Genomic DNA, 19,658 nt, shown 5'->3' on the forward strand with positions numbered 1-19,658 from the left:
TTAAAAATCTTAAAAATTAAAGTTGAGATTAATAAAAGTAAATATAGGAAAATCATTGAATTAATAAATAAAACTAGGAGTTACTTTTATAAAAAATAAAGTAGATAAACCATTGATTAATACGATTGAAGAAATCAGCACCACAAATATTATTATTTCCATTTTGCAGATGAGGATACAGAGAATTAGAGGCAAAGTGGTTAATTCAAGGTCTCAAAGCTACTAAGAGCAAAACCAAGACTCAAATCTGATTCTTCAGGTTCTGAATTTCGTATTCCTTCCACTATGTCAAAATGGTGGATTGTGATACTCAGTTTATGCCAATCAGTACTTAAGAATAAACTATTAATAGTTTTTTTTTTTAAATCAGATGACATTGCAATGATTGGTAGAAAGATTTTTCATCATGTGATAAAATAAAAAGGTATTGACAGACATTTAGACCCAACTTAGTGTACGCTGACACTTTTAAAAAGTTCACTTGTATAAGTAACTTTGGACATCACTAAAATATCCTAAACTTCTCCAATCTTCACTCTCTAAAGATAAAATCTGGAAGCTAAATAAGAGCAGACATTTGTTTACATGGCATTCTACATCTCTTCTTTTAGAGTCCACAGTACCATTTAGGAATTTAATAAATACCTAGATTTACTTTTATGCTTTAGATTTAGGCCACCGAATTTCAATGTTGCTGTTTGCGTTGCTACACTGAAAGTACAAGCCTATTTTCTCTTTTAAGTTGACATATATCTCAACATATATGCCCTCTCATACAATATATATAAGTAGAACTAAGCATTTAACAAGAAATGGGCAGCTAAATGTTCTTATGAATAGAGTGTGGGCCTGGAATTGGAAAGACCTGAATTCAAATTCAGACACTCAAGACACTTAGTTGTATGATCCTGACTGTCACAGCCTCAGTTTACCTGTATCATCATCAATAAAATGTGGATAATAGTAGCACTTTCCTCCTACAGTTGTTGTGAGGATCAAATAAGATACTGATTTTATGGTTCTTAGCACAGTGCCTGGCACATAGTGAGCATTATTTAAACATCAGATTATTGTTGTAATTAATTATTTTTATTGTCATCATCATTATCATTATTATATGGGGATTACAGGTAGACAGTCCGAGAAATTCATTAATAGAATAGTATCTAAAACATGACCCTTTGGATGGCATGTCAATGCTGTCTGTGAGTTTTTTTGGGCAAAGATACTGGAGTGGTTTGCCATTTTCTTTTCCAGTGTATTAAGGCAAACAGAGTTAAGCCACTTGCCTGGGGTTACACAGCAAATAAGTGCCTGAGACCAGGCTCAGCGGTCTACTCACTGTACTACCTAGCTGCTTCTTCTATAGTGTATTCATTGAATTACACAGGCAAGAAAAATAAAAAGAAAAATATTTGAGGAAATGAAAACCAAGCAACACTAGCAATATTCTATTTTATGCTAGTATTTAGAAAAAGCAAAGAACATAATACACAACTGCATTAACATATATTTTATGAAGCTGATATGTGTTAGAATGAAATAATTGAGCTAGGCTACTCACATACTTCACACACACACACACACACACACACACACACACAAAGCATCAAAGAGAAAAGCCAAAAAGGAGAAGAAAAGTTAAATATAATAACATTTTAAAATCAATCAAATTAAAAATTGACAAAGAATAGTGCTGACCATTTTCAAATTGTTCTATAGCTAGTAAATAAACTAATATGACAAAAGAAATGGATGCTAAAAATAAACCACAAGACATCTTTAAATGGATAAACATTGAATTAAAAATATTGAACTGAATTAATTAATAATTGAATTTTTAAAAACTAAGCAACAATTTATAATATCAAGGAAATCCAAAGCCCAAATAAAAGAAGAGAATGGAGAAAACAAAAAAAAATCATAGAAGGAAATCAAATAAAAATATTAAAATGCTAAAAAAAAAAAAGGAGAAAATAATTTGGAAAATAATGGAGATGGTCCATGCAGTGGAGTGTCTCACACATCTTCAAAAGCAGCAAACAACAGAATTACAAAAGCAGAAAACAGAATTGTGCACAATATGGAAAATTTTCTAATTTTCTAATTAATTTTCTAAACTATAAAAAATATGAAAACCATATATATGATAGAAGTCTAGCATAGCAATCTACAAATGACTAATATCTTAGAGAATATATTTTTTTAAAATGTCTGGATATTATATTTCAGGATATAAAAGACAATTTCCCTGAATTTGGTAAAGTCAAACATAAATAGAATGCATAGGATGCTGACAAGAAAGAACCCAAGATTCCACACACCTAAACATATTAATAGTTAAACACCAACAATAAAATTATAAGAAAAAAGTCACAAACTAATGGATATAGTTCAGAAGTCACTTACCAAAGAAAATAATTAAGACTAATTGAAGACCTTTTATGGAGGGCAAGAAGATTAGAAAAAATGGATTACAAAATTCCCGAATTAAATAGCATGGTACACATACTCAGAATTGTCTGTTCAGCATGTCAGTATTTACTATGATATCAGGAAAAAAGATTTTCCCAAAATAAACAAACTTGCAAACATTTACAAGGACACATATCTATCTTCAAGGAAGTTTATAACCAACAAGGCTCCTTTTCAAAAAGATTACTAAAAACAATTCATATTTCACAAATACAGGCAAAGCAGTTTCTAACAAAATGTGATCACTCAGAACATTGTATTGGCTAAATAACTAGAGGTTTCAAAAAGAAAATGGTAGAAAAGGAAAACTAAAACCACAAAAGTGTGCCAGTAGGTTGGGAAGAGGAGCAGGGTAATTTCAAATTGGAGATTTTTTTTAAAGGGGAAATCTAAATCAAAGTAACTTACATTGCTGTGAATACAAGAACTTCATTCAGAGTGGTTTTATTAAATTTGGGTGAATAATAGAAATAATAAGAGTGAGCAAGTATGTGTTCCCTTTCAATAAATGGACTGAACTTGCTGAACAATTGCAACACTAAATACAAATAAATTAGACTCTCCAATAAAACACAAAAGAACCACAGAATGAAGTAAAAATCCTAATCTAATTTCATGCTGCTTACAAGACTTTCTGTTTCTAATTCAAAACCTGTATATTTGCTGCTTTGTAAACAAAAATCATTCACTCTCCCATCCCAGTACCTTTGCATATACCAGGAATACAATGTACTTCCTCACTTCTGCTCCCACAATAGTTTTTGTCAAAGCTCCCTTCAAGTACCATTTCCTTTAGGAGACCTTTCCTGATTTCACCAGCTACTCATGCCTTCACTTTAAATATTTAATATTACTAATGTGTATATGTCTTCTTCCCCATGAATTTAAGATCTTTGATGCAAATGACTTCTATTTTTGTCTTTGTATCCCCAGCACATTGCCTGGTGCTTGATAAATGCTTATTCACTGGTTAAAGCTCTGCTCTGACTGGTACATCACAGAGATGGGCTGGAGCCATCTCTTACCTAATGATAAATTTTAAGGGTAAGCATTTACACTCTGGAAATCAATAAACATTAGAAATCAGGGTTTGACTTATTGTTTTGTTGATTGACTAGACTTGAGAAAGCAATGGAGAAAATATTTATAATGCAAATTAAACTTAAAAGTATATCAGGCATAGTTCCCCCACCCCCACACACTGTTGGAGAACCAGTTCTTAGACATCTACCAGTGCATGCCTGATTTCAGAACATCTTTGCAATTAATAGTCAATGCAGAATGTTTTTGCCTTTGTTGGGCACATATATATAAAGGTCCATGTCCTGAATCTATGTCTTACTTTTGCTCTGTTCACAGAAATACAGGTTGTATGAGATGCCTTTTCCCATGCCTTATTTTATATTGACTAGGGACAAAAAAGAATGAGTGACTATTTGTGACTAGGTCCTTTTAATATGATTTGTATCACCTGACAGAAGCTAGTATTTCCCCAAGATGCCTACAATCTTGCGAATGGCAGACTATTGATTTTATGGAAGTTCAATGACAAAGCTGCATGAAATGGTTTCTTGCATTAAATATATGTGAAAATCTAAGCTACATGGGGCATAAGTCATGGGGAAATATGGCCCTAAAAAGCAGTTCTGTCAGCACTATTGAGCAAAACTTCTAACTCTCTTAAATTGGATGCAATGAAGAATACCTATTTAATTTGTTTTCCATTTTAGCATTTTTGACTCTTCATTTGCGACTTTAGGAAAAATGATGGCTAAAGAAATACTGAATAACTTAACACCCAATATGTGCCAGCTACTGTGGGGATCTATCAGCTAATTCACACCCAGGTCACATTAATGTTAAAAGTAGTAACTGACAGTGTTAATAGGAGAAATTAGCATATCAGTTAGGTAAAACATCCCATGAAATGGGATTTTTTCTTCAAATACTTTTGAGGGAAAAAAAGAGAAATATGCCAGTTTCTATAGATTTTAAAACTTGCTTTCAATATCCTTCTGTGGAAGAAATGAAGGTAGTGAAGACTGGTAATACATTAAATGCCTGACATTGTAGGTTAGTAATGAGTGTTTTTTTAAATAGCATACTTGTTGACAATTTCTAATATTTCAAAATATCAGTGATTTAAACACAATGGGCATTTTCTCCATTCCATGCAAATTACAACCCCTTTAGAGTTTCAGGAGTCATTCTGGCCAAATTCGTCATGTGATCACAAACCCTTTGGTGCTTGATGTATGACAATCCAGAAAATAAGCATATTTTCATATAAACTGAAAACAATTGAATAAGGAAAGATTCATGATATATAGAAGTGGAAAAGGCATTAAAAATTGCCAAGTCTAAAACCTTTATTTGATGGAAGAGCAAACTGAAAATGAGAGAGGTTAAGTGACTGGCCTGAACCATACCAGTATTTAAGTTACAGCATCATGTTTTCTGACTCTAAATACAGTTTCCTTTCCACTACACAATAATTACCATAATACATATAAAGTCAGAGGAACTGGTTGAAATTTTGGCTTCAGTTTAGTAATGTGTAGAAGAGAGGAGATAGACTAAATTCTTTCCAGTATTGCCTTTACCTGCAAATCTCTGATATCTCCAGGATTATCTTTATTCCTGTATAAAATGATGGGGACAGACCCATTCATTTCTGAAATTCTATGAAAAGGTGTAATGTTTTTATTAAGAGTTTTACCTTTCAAAAATGTGCTACATCCTCGGGGAAAAAAAATATTTTCTAATGTCCTGTGTCCATAGTCAAAATAAAGTGGAAGTCAAGAACAATTATCTGAAAAGTATAGGCAGAAATCCAGCTTTTGGGGGTTACTGAATAACAGTCAATTAGTATCTAGCATCTGTAATCCCAGATTAATCTCTTTCACAGAGTCTCTATAGCAGTCCAGAGTACCTGGGCAATGCAACCCTTTGGGACTAGCTTTTGACAAACAGCCCATGTTTTGAGACTGAATCATTCTTGTGCTCTAATGATGTGTACTAGCAGAATTATTCCTTTCCATGCTTGCAGAACTCAAGTATTCTCCTGAATTACATAATACATAAATATTCTGTCAGAATGGGCAAGCCACTGTCCTTGCCTAGCACCAATCATACCACTTTGCTTGATGTTCTTTGGGTCATGTTTTAGTGCTGTGAATAGGGTGAATAGTGCTGTGAATACACCATTACTTGAAATGGTATAAAAAGCTCTCCCCTGGGGTCACTGGCTCTGGCCTTAACAGCCATCATTCAGCCGAACAATGTTCGTGAAGAAATGACCCATCTCTGCTACAACTAATGCTAATCGCCAATCATCACCATATGGCAGTTAAGTTTCAAAGCCCTAAGAAGAGGAATGCCACATCCATCCATAAGCCTTGATGGACAAGTCATCTGGCAATTGCCTCTGTAAATACTACAGATCCTCCTTCTTAGCTGACACAGCTATTAAAAGCACCGAAAAGAAAGACGATGATGCCAAAATTTTTGGCATCATTGAATGCTTTAATATTTTTTTTAAAATGTGGTTTTAGCAATGGAAGTGACAACAAAGAAGATACATTATCATCCATCTTGCTGCTATACCCTAAAGATCACTGAACTTTTCTATCTGACTCACAGTTGAAACCTTCTGTATATATGTTGCTTCTCCCACTAGAATGAGAGCCTGAAAAGCAGAGACAGTCTTATTTTTCTATCTGTAGACCCAGTGCTTTGCACCATAATCAGCACTTTTAATCAATGCTTTTTTATTCATTCATTATATATCCACAGCACCTAGCAAAATTTAAAACACATACATATTATATATGTATACATATACACATATCTATGTGTGCATGCATATACATATTTCTGGAATGAATTCAGGTGTGTCTTCTTGGGGAAGCTGAGAGGCTGATTACTATTTATTTCTATATTCATTTATGTGATTCAAATTTGTAATGTCATAAAAATAAATTATACCATTGTCATATTTATAAAATATATATAATATAATATATAATGTTCTGTTGTTTAAAAGAGCCATTTGTTTTTGATCTCTCTTCTGAAGAATGACAGACAACAGCATCTAATGTGTTAGGCTTAAATACCAATCTGAATTTTTGATACTTTATCATTTATTTCCTCATATGTTATATTTATTACATTTTTAATGGCAATAACAGAGGTAAATCAGTGAGTAAAATTGTGACGTTCACCAAATTGGCCACAAATAAAATGTTGACACTAAATAAATGCTATGGAATCCATTTAGTATATTTGCCTCTCAAATATGAATACACGGTTTGGACCATCCTTGATGAATTATTGCCCAGGACAGAATGCCTCTGTTTTTATTAATTTCCAAATAAATTTTTATCCTCCTACTGAACTTTACATGCCCCCTACTGCCTGTCAGTAAAAAAGTTGGGAGATTATAGTCAATGCCTTTTGCATAGTGAATTTAGCAATTTTGTATGCCCTCTGTTATCCACTGTGGTAATCAAGACAAATGACCCTGTACTGACACAGACAACCAATGTTCCAGACTGAAGAATGTCTGTCATCCCAAACAGAGAGGACATCGTTAAACAACCTGTATCATTCATCTCATCACGGTCACCCTGAAGATTTCTGTACATACAGCAACAAATTAGGACTTTTAATTTTGTGGGTGTTTTTTACTATGTTTAGACGTTTATTGATTAGTAATAAATCCCATCCTCAGTCAACATTCTGCAAATTCAGGTTTCTAAGCAATGCAACAATACCACAGTACACCAAAGGTTCAGAATGGTATATGATAGAAGGAAAAAACTTATTAAAATGTACTTTGCTTCATTGTACAACTACTCATGCAGAATGGGGTTTCTGCTTTTTGTTTTCTTGGTAGTCTGACTGAAAATTGAGTTTCTAATTACACTCAAAACAAATAAATTAAGAAATAGTCACTGAACAAAAGAAGAAGAAAAGCAGTGTTCTAATATTGGAAAAATCAATGCAAATCAATAAAGAAATCAATCCCTGGTCCTAATACATCATCTCTCTCTCTTCCTTTTCATACCTCACTCACTTGCTTTACTCTTATTTAAATAATGCTCAGACCAATATGTGTGTGTGTGTGTGTGTGTGTGTGTGTGTGTCTGTGTGTTATAGTTTAAGTATACATTCCCAAGGTACCAGGTACAAATATCTGTACCCACTGATTGTTCAACCAATGTCTAGGCTGAATAACTCCTGAGTTCTTATATCTTATTCTTCCTTATCAGACTCCATGTGAAGGATCTCAGGAACATATTTATTTCTATTCATCATGTCACCATGCTTGCTTCAACCATAATAGTGTCCAAATGAAACCTTATATAGAATACAAGATACAAAAAGGATAAGAACAGATTCCATTTACTACGAGTACAAATCCTATCTATACCAAATACATGTCCTCACTGACTTTTTTCATGTTTTTTTTTAACTAATTTTGATAAATGGAAAAGAAAAAAAAAGGAAGATAACATGAAAAGCAACTACTGAAAGTTCTTACCTTTCTTTCCTAGAATATTGAATGCACAGAATAATTGAGCACACATGACATTTTAACACAAAGTAAAGGCACGACACACTTGCTGGCAGACCCTTGTTACCTCTGAGATAATAATAAGAAAAACTGTAGAGCACTGCTTGTATGTACACTGTAAGGACTCAGTGCATACTGAATTTTTTTTTCTCTGTAACTTTCAGTGCAGAAATTATCGGAAGAAAGCCTTCTGTGGGCTTATGTAGATGGAGGACCAATCAATCAGGCAATCCTATCAAGAGCCAATGATTAACTACCATGCATTCCATACTGTGCTATGAGCTATGGGAAAAAAGAGATAACACAAAAGAAGTAAAAGATATGGTAGCTGGGTTAAAGAGATTAAAATCAGGTTGTAAAGCTTAACATACATGAAACAACAGCAAATAATATAACACAAGAGGGATGGAGCTGAAGAGGAGCAGGATAATATCTTATTCTTAGAGACTGTAATAACAATTCAGGGAAAAGGCCTTCATTATTGTCTAGGTTGAGGGAAGAGGGTTGTAGGAGGAATATGAAGGAAGTTCTGGCCTGGTGTGGTGGTACTGTAAGAGAAAAGGCTCTGGTAATAGTCTGGATGCATGGAATGAAAAACAAGCAAAGTCAAAGATAACATAGCTAGTTTTTTTAGGGACCACATGTAGCATTTCATTTTGGATATGCTTAAGGGATGTGATCTATTAGACAAATGTCCAGGTATTCCTTTAGGCAATACTAATAGGTTGTTTTTTTGTCCAAGAGAATGCCAGCTAGGTGGTGCTGTGGATAGAACACTGAGCCTGGAGTAAGGAAGACTATTCCTGAATTCAAATCTGGCCTCAGACACTTACTACCTGTGTGACTGGGGGCATGTAATTTAACCCTGCTCGTCTCAGTTTCTTCATCTATAAAATGAACTGCAGAAGGAAATGGCAAATCACTCCACTATCTTTGCTAAGAAAATCTCAAATGGGATCATGAAAAGTCAGACATATCTAAAAAATAATTGAACAAGTCCAATAGAACTATTTTGTCTTTATTTAGTCATTTATATAGAACTATTTAGTTTTTTCATTTGTGTCTGACTCTTGTGATCCCATTTGTAAGCTATTTATGTGGCTTTGGAAATAGACATAAGACTATGTGAGATATTGTCTACACCTGGACCAAAGAATGCTGAGTTGGGGTGGAGGTAAAGAGGTGGATGATGAAAGAAGAGCTCCCTCTGGAATTCTAGAGTTGAGGTCTTGCATATCCTGTACAAGAAGGAAATTAGTCACTATTCCTTGAATATTTCTATGATGGAATAGAATTAGACAGATAGGCACCAGTTACTTTTCACTTGAGTATCAAAATGATGTCAAAACATTTACTTTATCTCCTTTTTTCCATATTTGGATCTTACTGCAAAGTATACTTTGCAAGAATCCTTAAGAAAAGAAAATGTAGTTGGGAACTGCTACAGGCATTCATTTCAAAATTAACAAGCTGAGTACTTCTGGGGTTGCTCATCTATGGAACTGTGAAGAGCAAAGTTGTAAAATATGCTGTAGGTGTTGCAAAATTAGGCATCTTGATAGCATACCAACTAAGTCATCTGGAAAGAGAATCTCCCTCATTATTTTAAATAATGCAACTTTTAAAAAAGCTTTATGATTAAAAGTCTAAAGAAAACCACCTTTATATTAGATCTTTTAAAAGAATCTTACATTCAAGTGATGATTTCATGTAAGATGGACTCCCCCCCCAATATTCACTTTTGTTCTTTTTTTATAAAGCATTTCTGAATAAAAGCATGCTATGCCCCAAAATGTAAAGGAAGACAGGATGAATTGGTATTTGAAAGGTTTGTAAGTAATGCTTCTATAGTAGCATTTAAGCACTGTTCAGATCTTTTTTTTGTATTATAGTAAAGCTTATTTATACTCCTATCTAAACCTAAAAAGCTGAGCATATTTTGCTCAGTGTATCAAACAGAACTGCCTTAGACAGCTCAACAAATGATAACCGTTTCTGTGGTGTGGGTTAGGAAGTGACGTGGATTCACTTGTGTCTTTATTTGTTTCTAAAGGTGTTCTTTTTATATTCTTAAGAATTTAGGGCCCATTATCATGCGTCTGGTGAGTTTTTTGTTTTTTTAAACAATTCACAATACCTTTATTTTAATTTCTGGGTTCATAGTATAAATGCCTCTAAATCAAAGAAAACTACTACTATGTATGCATCTTTATTACTTCTTATAAAAAATGCTTCTTTTAACATTCCATTTGTGGTCTTTATTTTTTTTAAGTCACTTTTCACTATGGGCCTCACTCAAGCCATACTATTTCACATCTAAAATTCTATATAAGTATGGAGTCCTGGCAGATGTTATTTTTGCTCCTTAAAAGTTAATCTTAACGGAGTTTGTCTGGAACACATAGTATGGTTAGGGTACTGACACATCTGGAGGTATGGATAAAGGAACCAGTGACCAAATAAATTCAAAAATATCAGATAACCTAACCTTTCCATAAGTTGGTGATAAACTCTTTGCAAAAGATAACTTTATCTTCTTCCATTTTATTTCTTGTAAATCAAATATTTCAGAGGACAAGGAAGACTCCTAAGCTGTTGTTTTATATACAAAGGAAGCTTTTACTGGAAATTGAGGGATTGTCCTTCAACTGGGTGACAGCTGAACAAGTTGCAGAATATTTTTGTGCTATAAGAAATGATAAACTGGATGGTTTCATAAAAGCCTGTGAAAACTTATGTGATCTGACGCAAACTGAAGTGAGTAGAACCAGAACATTGTGCATGGTGACAGCAACATAGTAACAATAATCAACAACAGGAAACAATTCCTAAAGACTCATAATGAAAAATGCTATCCACATTTAGCAAAAGAACTGACGAACTCTGAATACAGATTGATGAATAGGGAGTGACTAGAGGAAGAGAGAGAGTTGGAAAGAAATTTTTAAATGGATTTTAAAAACATAAAATTTAAAAAGGGATCATTTTAAAAAATACACAAAGGATCTATGATTTTCTCAGAATGGGGTATTCCCCCTGGATAGAGAGGTTTGGGAAGCTGTTTGAGGCATATATATGTTTGAAGCGGTTTGCGTGTTGGAGGCACTCAAGTCAAGTGACTTGGGTGACTCATCCTGAGTCATACATATAAATTTCACTGGCAGCTTTTGAATCCAACTCTTCCAAGCCTAAGTCTGTCCAAGCCTAGTACTCTAACCAATTTTGAGGGCTCAATAAATATTATGTAACAAATTGAGGAAAATATGGGGGGAAGCATTTCCTTGAAGCACAAGTATAGTTAGAAGTAAATAGTAATATGTTTGTATACTTGATTCCCCCTTCTCCCAATTATTAGACTATGTACTCCATTAGAAATATAAATAATTCCTATGATTGAAGTATAGCTTCACCTTTATAGGTAGAGGACTAATTCTTAAGCCATAATGTTCTATTCTATTTGGCAGCCATTCAGGCATAAGTATCTCTTGGGTAGGGGATGGGGTATGTCTTCATGAAGCAATTGCCAAATTCATTGGTTATCTTCAAGTGTAATTCCTGCATAAATACAGCTACTTAAAAAATTTAAATCAAAGTTAGCAAAGTGAAAATAATGGCAAAGTAGCCTCTACCGAAACTTAATCTAGTGCAAGTACTACTAAATATGATACATGCAAGAGCAAGCATGATCAGCCATCATCATTTGATACAGGCTTATGATACCAGTGCATTGAGTAATTGCACTAATTATTGCTTGTGAACATGAAGGGCATAAAATTAAAGTTGAGCAATCTTTCTGTATTAGTTTTAAACTTTGTGTATGTTTAAAGATCCTTAAAACGGCAACTTTAAAAAATGAAATAACAACAATGGTTATAATCATCTGAAAATTTAAACAATTAGAGTTGAATTTAACTCTTAATTTTACAAAAATAAAAAAAAGAAACATATGATAGGTAAATAAAAATGAATTTGGAGAATCCAAAAGAACTATCAAAATTAGTATAAACAAAATTTAAATATGTTGACTGTGAACTAGAGAAACAAAAACTTTAAAGTCCAAGTCTTTCAGAAAATATGGTCTTCTATATTTATCATAGGAATTGTTACATTTACCACTGGGATCTTTATCATGGGACTATAACCCAGGCACAATTTTCTTTCTAGTTACAGCATACTCAAATTGCAGGCAAAATCCTGAAAGAGATGGCATATGACAGTTATGTAAATATCCCTTCTTTGATCTATCATTCCTCCAGGAGTAGAAGTTATGTATTCTTTAAAAAGGGAAAGAATTGAAATTACTAGATCCAAATATTCTCTTTTGGTATGTATGTATGTATGCATGTATGTATGTATGTATGTATGTATGATATATCTGTCTATTTATCTATCCATCCATCTGACTTTTATTTCTTTTTAAGGGTTTTCCCAATAAATTTATCCCATCTCATGAAGACACATCTTAACATCTATAATAAAACATTACACATTATTACAGATGAAAGGCTACAAAAATAAAACCAAGGAAGAAAAGGGAAAAATAGTTTTGACTTAAAAAAATACAATCAATGCTTCAATGAGAGTCACTATTGCCAGGAGTGTCAGAGCATGCCTGTAATCTATGCAGTTGACTGTACATTAATCCTGAAATGAAGCCATCCCTAGGCATGGCACATTTAATTATTATAGTATGTCACTCTAATTGTTCATCTACCTCCCTCAATTTCTACCTACTGCTTGCTGGTACATTCCCTTAATATTTAGTTTGCCTATCCAAGCTTTTCACTTGGTATTCAGGAGGTGGAACTTCCATAATAATCATTACTTCATTAATAGCCAAAGAGTTTGTAAAAGAGATATTTCAGAGTTCCTGTCCTTTAAAGTTTAAGTTTCTACTTGAGAAGAAAAGATGCATACACAAAAGACATAAATAATCAAAATCAACCTATCATAGGACTTTAAGCTTCCCTGTGACCCTCTGCTCTGACTGGTGAGCATTTACCGTATCTTGTCCTGTCTCAAGACCACCAAGGTACTTCCCAGTCATTTGTAGGCCATGTTGTTCTCCCTATTCCTCAATCTTTCCAACCTAGGTCTGAAAATAGTCATAAAAATCAACACTACCATTCCTCCCTTGTCAAACATTTGCCCAGGTGATTTGTGCAATCACCAGTACTTGGTACAGTGTAAGCACTTAATAAATAATTATTTATTCATGAATTCATGGATAAATTCCAAAATAAGTGACAGAAGTAGTGGTTTCAGAGTTCAGAAAAGGAGATCATTATGGACTGAAGTATTCAAAGAATTCCTTGAAGGATTAGCAGGATTTGGACAGATATAAAGAGAGGATACATTACAAGTGGGTAGAATGGCACATACAAAATGCTAGGTTTTGGAAGAAGCACTGTGTGTTTACAGTACTGTACAATACAGAATGTTGTGTCTTCTGAGTATATTGCTCCACTTCTTTTCTTTAAATAATTTCCCCCACTTCAGTATCTCCTATCCACCATCTGCTACTCTGCTTCTCCTCACCCCACCCCTTGGAACACATGAGAACTTATGCTACATCTGGTGAATTCTTTCACTCCAAATAGTTCATTTCCATAATGTCATTCCACTTCTTCTGGCTTGAACTTTTGTCGTACTTAATATAATTAGACTATAATATCATACCTTCTAATAGGTACCAGTATACTATATTGGTTTACTGCAACCTGGGAATTTCCCAAATTAAAATTTGACAGATTATTCATATCGGATATAGTTTTTTACATATCAGTTCTCTCAGTCTGGACTCTTACATACCAATTTACATGGAATGAAGGATAGCTGTATTTTAACATTTGATTCTCTAAATATTTTTTTTTAACCATTGAAAACAGTAAACTTAGAAAAAAACAAATTTGAAATATGAGTGTCTCAGGAATTTTCTTGTTTGGATTATATAAGTCAAATCATTTTAGAGAAATGTAAGAGTAAACATCACAAAAATTAATTTTAGTCTTGGCATATTGAAAAAGGCATGATATTTTAATTGTTATTGAATATATTCTTAAAAATCTACCTATGATTCAAATAATATATTCAAATAATATATATATCATATTAATAACAATTCCTGACATTTATAGAAATAGGAATTGGACCTATAATTTCATTTTTATAGGAAACACCCAAATGAGTATACCCCCTTTACTAGTTCATGTTGGTATCATCTTTGAGACTTATAATCTTATAGATTTATAGATGATGCTCGTCATACTAAAAGATTAAGAAACTTGCTTGCACTGATGAATTAAGGAAACTACTAGGAGAGTGATGATACAACAGAGAGTTAGGCAGCTATTTCACAAGCTGATCAATTCCAGTCAGAATCAGAGTATCAATAAATGGAGGGAACAAATGGAGGATCTAAAAGTCCTTGATTGTAAGGACCATAGTCACATAGCCAGTAAATGTCAGAGGTGGGTCAGAAATTTGGGACTTTGTGGCATCAAAGCCCAAAGCCAGCTCTCTAGGCACTGCCTGACTCTTTCTCTCCTTATATTTATCAAATATTTTAATGTTGGCATACTGCTTTGCTTACATTACCTCATTTGAGTCTTACAAACAACCCTGTTAATATAGATACCATTCTCTCCATTTTATAGATAACAGACTAAGACTCAGAAATATGAAGTGACTTGCCCACAATCATAGAATGAATACACATGAGAGAAGAGATTCAGGCTAAGGTCTCTATGTATCCAAATCCATTCTATTATAGAATTCTACCTCTAATATTAAGAAAACTGTAGTACACCACTATGTACAAAAGAAAATCCTTTAATAAAACAAAGACTTGGCCATAAAATTATTTCTTCTATAAACTGAGATTTTAGTATATTAGCTTTCTTATAGTAGGACCTTCCTAATAGAGGGTAAGAATTCCCAGCCTCAACTCCTAGCCTCCTTCCTTCAAACATTATGCAAAATAGCATCATTCCAAAACAGTGGAAGAATTCAAACACCACCTTTGAAATATTCACTATGCTACTGTTTTACTTGTATAACGGAGATATTCAGTTTATCCAATTTGTGTTTCTAATCAATTTTAAAAGCAAGGTCCTTTGCCATAAGATTATGGTGTTACTTTTTGTTAACGCATTCTCTTCTTATCTTGGGTGTCAGGCCTTTAATTGTCAAACTGATCTAAGTTGGATTTATCCTTTTCTATCGAACTTCAGATTTAATCAAAGGTGTGTGACATTTAAAAAGATTTGAGATACATAATTTCTGGTTAATTTAATAATTTTATTAATGATGCCAGCATGTTTATTAATAAAAGGATGGTCATTTGGCTGTCTCTCTCTTAGATCAAAGACAATTATGGTGCAGGCTTATGGCTTATATGCCCATTGGAAGAAGATGGTAATCAACTCTGATTGGTTAACAATTAATGAGATAATGAATATTACAATGAGGGGTTAAACCTATTCAAATGAACTCTGATTATGTCATTTACTTCTAACTTACTCCCATCTTTGGGCAATCTATTCACAGATTTATCCCCATTGAAACCTGTGTAGAGCACAACTGTTTACCCATCTGGGTGGGATCTGAACAAGAAAGTCAGCTTAATCTCATTATCAGCAATATTCTTCAAGAGCTTGAACTTTTAAAATCAGGACTTTAGAAAAAGAGGGCAATTCTGGATCTCCCCAAATCATTGGGTATTAATAATCATATCTCTCAAGAAGAATTTAACCAGTCAATTAATCAATAGAATCTGAGGGCTTACATAGCATAAAAACAGCTCAATGAGTCTCAACTGAAATCTGTGGTGGTGGTGTTTTTTAAGTGACCAGTATTTAATACTGAAGATATTCTCATATTATTTGATACTACAAAACATTAAGACATCCCCCACCACCCTCCCAATAAAAATCCCAATTTGAAATTTAGGTATTTTAGGAACTTCTCTTGCTTGGATTTTATAAGACAAATGAAACTAACGAAATGCAAAAGTAGGAACAATACACAAAAGATTCATTTAGGCTCTAAATCTATAATTATGTGATCTCAAGAAGTGAATCAAAAAGGGTAAGTCAAACAAAACACTGACATAAAACTTCAATAATTCATATTAAATTAGGATTGTGGACTCATTTTAAGTATTTACGTCTAAATTCAGCCTTCATACATCACATAATAATTATCATAATTGTTACTTATTGTACACTACTTTGATATACATGCCAAAATAATAGTATGCCACAAAGTCAATTAACCTAATTAGCACATACAAGTCACACATATACGGCAATTTAAAGCTTTAAACTGTCTAGAAAAAATTAAGTCTAGATAATTCTTTTAAATCTGAAAGGAAGTACATTTGATAGGGCCATCTTTTTACAAACCAGTACTAAAATGAAAATGAAAATCCTGATATGTTACGAAAATGTATCAATTGTCTGAGTTCTACTGTGGCCAAGTACAAAAAGCTAAAACTCAATTAGGCATTTTGTGGTAGTTTGTTGAATGCTTCTTAAAAGTTAATTCATATATATATATATTTAATGAGGATCCTAAAGGTTTTTGTTTGCTTGTTTGTGCGGGAAAGACTCTGGGTTGCTTTTAAGGATTTTGTAAAAACACACTTTGAGATATTAAGGACAATGCTTCAGCTTAGCACTGTACTGAGCATTCAACAATATAATAAACAAGAAAATGGTGTGAAAATTATGAAGTATAAATAAATCATGGAATCATAGAACTTTGGAACCAGAAAGAACTTCAGAGACCTTCTAATTCACTCCCTCATTTATAGGTAAGGAAACTGGGACTCATATGGTATGTAAAGTTTTATACCAAAAATTTGTACCAAATTAATTCCTGATTTTTTTTCATATTGTTATCTAATACTCTGAAATACAATGTCAAATATAACATTAGGTCGTTTTGAGTTTAAAAAAATCACCTTACTGTAGCAGATTATATATTTTGAAACTATTATTTTAATGAAACAGCTTAAGATCTCCATGTTAGAAAACTAATACAATGCAACACATGTTGCATTGTCTTCTAGGTTTTGCCTGTTTAGATCACCATGAAAAACACTGCATTTTATATATCAACATCTAAAGAGAGGAAGTCGCTAATGATATGGAAAGCATCTTAGATCTTAAGAAAACATCAACTAATACTTGATATGCCTCCTCTGCTATTTATAGGATGTATGTAAATAAGTCATCTATAAAGGTCCTTGTTCCTGAATAAGTTAATAGAGAACATGGGAGTATTCACAAGCAATATTTAACAACAAACTACATGTTTACCATTTCATAGATATCCGAATGACATAGTAAATATAAGATTCCATTATGCTTATTTCTTGTTGATTATCAAAAAGCATTTGACATAGTAGAATAAAATGTTGCCTTTCCAACAAAGTCTTCTCCATCTATACATCAAAATTATTCAAGATTTCTTAATAGATATGATAGAAATAATACTGTCAAAGTACTCCCATATAGTAAACATTAGGATCTTGAATAAAACAGAGAGATGTAGACATGCATGCAAAAAGTATTTACCACTATGCTGGAGAAGAACCAATAGTTTCAAGGTAAAAGTAATCCTCTGTGGATGGTAAGGTCCTCCAATCATTCCTGTTTGCAGCTAACATGTCTCTAGCTACATGAAGCCCAGGACCTTGTAGGATTTCCAGAAAGTGCAATGTAACCAATCAAAAGAGTCTAACCTGACCACCCCCACAGGAAAAACCAAGTGGATGGAGATTGTTATTGCCCGAACTATGACATCTATGACCTTTAGAGCATTCCATCAGTGTGTATATCTGGGACGTATAGTGTAGCTGGGCAATGCATTTGGTCCAGGGTTGAATATGAGGAGGAAAATAGGCTAAATTGTCTTTGAAAAACTGCAAAGCTTCTTTAATGACACTAAACTTCTCGACCTGTGTTTTTAATACCAATATCCTGTTGGTGTTAACATATTTCAGGGAGGCATGTTATCCAATAGTCTCCAAGGAATAGAAAACAATTATCGAACAGATGGCAATGCAGTGGCTCATGATGGGTTTAAGCAGGCTATAACATATAACCAAGGAAGAAATTTGAAGAAGGATCAGAGTAAAGGATATTATCTGAGAGGATAAGCTGGTGACATGGTGAGGGTGAGGGATAGCAGGTAGACAGCCAGGGTATTTCACTGGTACCTTTGGGATGTCAGGAAAAGATGAAAAATGCATCTAGCACATTGGATATAATCTTTGTGATGAAATTATGCATGGACATGGAGAAGAACTACAGAGGATTGCAGGCAAGGATGGGTCATGATCTGAATCACTGGAGGGAATTCCTAAATCTAGGAGATCAAATACCTTTGTGAGTATTAGAGAGTTTGTTTCCCATATATACAGTTTGTATATAAGTCTCATTCATTTTAGGAACATGGGATGTAGAAAAATGGTATGGTTGTATGCAATTATTCCTCCATTGAATGCTGTAATCACAGATTATTATGCAATTTTTAATAATAATGATAACATATATCATCCAAGGAAATATTTCTAATATTTAAACATAATGTTACTTACTTTCAACAACTACTTGTCTGCCTTCCCAGTTGTCCTTAATCAGCTGTATGTTTCCAAAATGTGCATCACTGTAGAAGATTCGGTTGGTACCCTTTCTTCTCAAGCTGTAGTCAAAAGCCAAAGCTATCACATTCTTGAAATAATTAGGATTTTCATATGGTCTAACTGGTGAGTTTAAATTGGTCTCATCTGAAAGATGTATACTTTTTAGTATTGTTCTCCCTGAATACAGTAAATAACCTTCATGTCTTAGGCAGGTAACTCCATCTTCTGCAAGATATCCATGTGCACAAGCGCATGTTCTTTGAGAATTTCCTCGATATAAACAAAGCTGCTGACAGCCACCATTGTCCTTTGCACATACATTGGTACCTATTGGGAGGTATGGAAAGAAAAGAATTTTTTTTCTTAGAGCAAATTTGAAAGTTAGAGATTCAAATAGCACTGGGTCACTCTGTTTCTTACAATGAACAGAATTTCCCTTTGATCAGACTTATTACCAACATGAAAGCCTGCACTGTATGTCAGTGACCGTCTTCATCTGCTTGCTATGACATTCAAACAAGATTAATTTTTATTGCTTTTGAATTAGCCAGCTCTCTAAGACTTTACGTTGTAAATGGCAGTAGTAGAGGCAATTTAATCATTAAAGAGTTGCTATTCCAATGAAATTACAGTTCCACAGTCCCTATCCTTATCTCAATAGTGTATATAGCTTTCTAATATTAAAATCATATGCCAACAAAATGAAGTTAGCAAAAATTATATTTCAGGACCTTCAACTCAGAAAATAATTACTTTTCCTTAAAAGTTTTCCATCTAAATTCTGTATCTATCTCTACAGCATCTATCATAGTTAGCATTCTGTACAGAGTAGGTATTTAAAAAGAACTTGCTACATTGAAATGAATAAGCATAAATCTTCTGTTAAACCATCATAATTTTTTTTCAAATGATGTAACTATCTTTATAAAGAGAGCCCTATATATTTTCTTGTGT

General features: G+C 33.4%; 1 protein-coding gene across 1 annotated transcript in view; it reads right to left on the reverse strand.

Moving 5' to 3' along the window:
- Positions 1-19,658, reverse strand: part of LRP1B (LDL receptor related protein 1B) — a 2,172,360-nt gene that overhangs the window by 559,026 nt on the left and 1,593,676 nt on the right. The window contains 1 exon segment of the mRNA XM_020984719.1: positions 18,660-19,031. Coding sequence (XP_020840378.1) covers positions 18,660-19,031 — 372 coding nt within the window.

The sequence above is a fragment of the Phascolarctos cinereus genome, unplaced genomic scaffold, assembly GCF_003287225.1.
Source record: "Phascolarctos cinereus isolate Bilbo 61053 unplaced genomic scaffold, phaCin_HiC Scaffold_726;HRSCAF=1367, whole genome shotgun sequence".
In the NCBI taxonomy this organism is placed as follows: Eukaryota; Metazoa; Chordata; class Mammalia; order Diprotodontia; family Phascolarctidae; genus Phascolarctos; species Phascolarctos cinereus.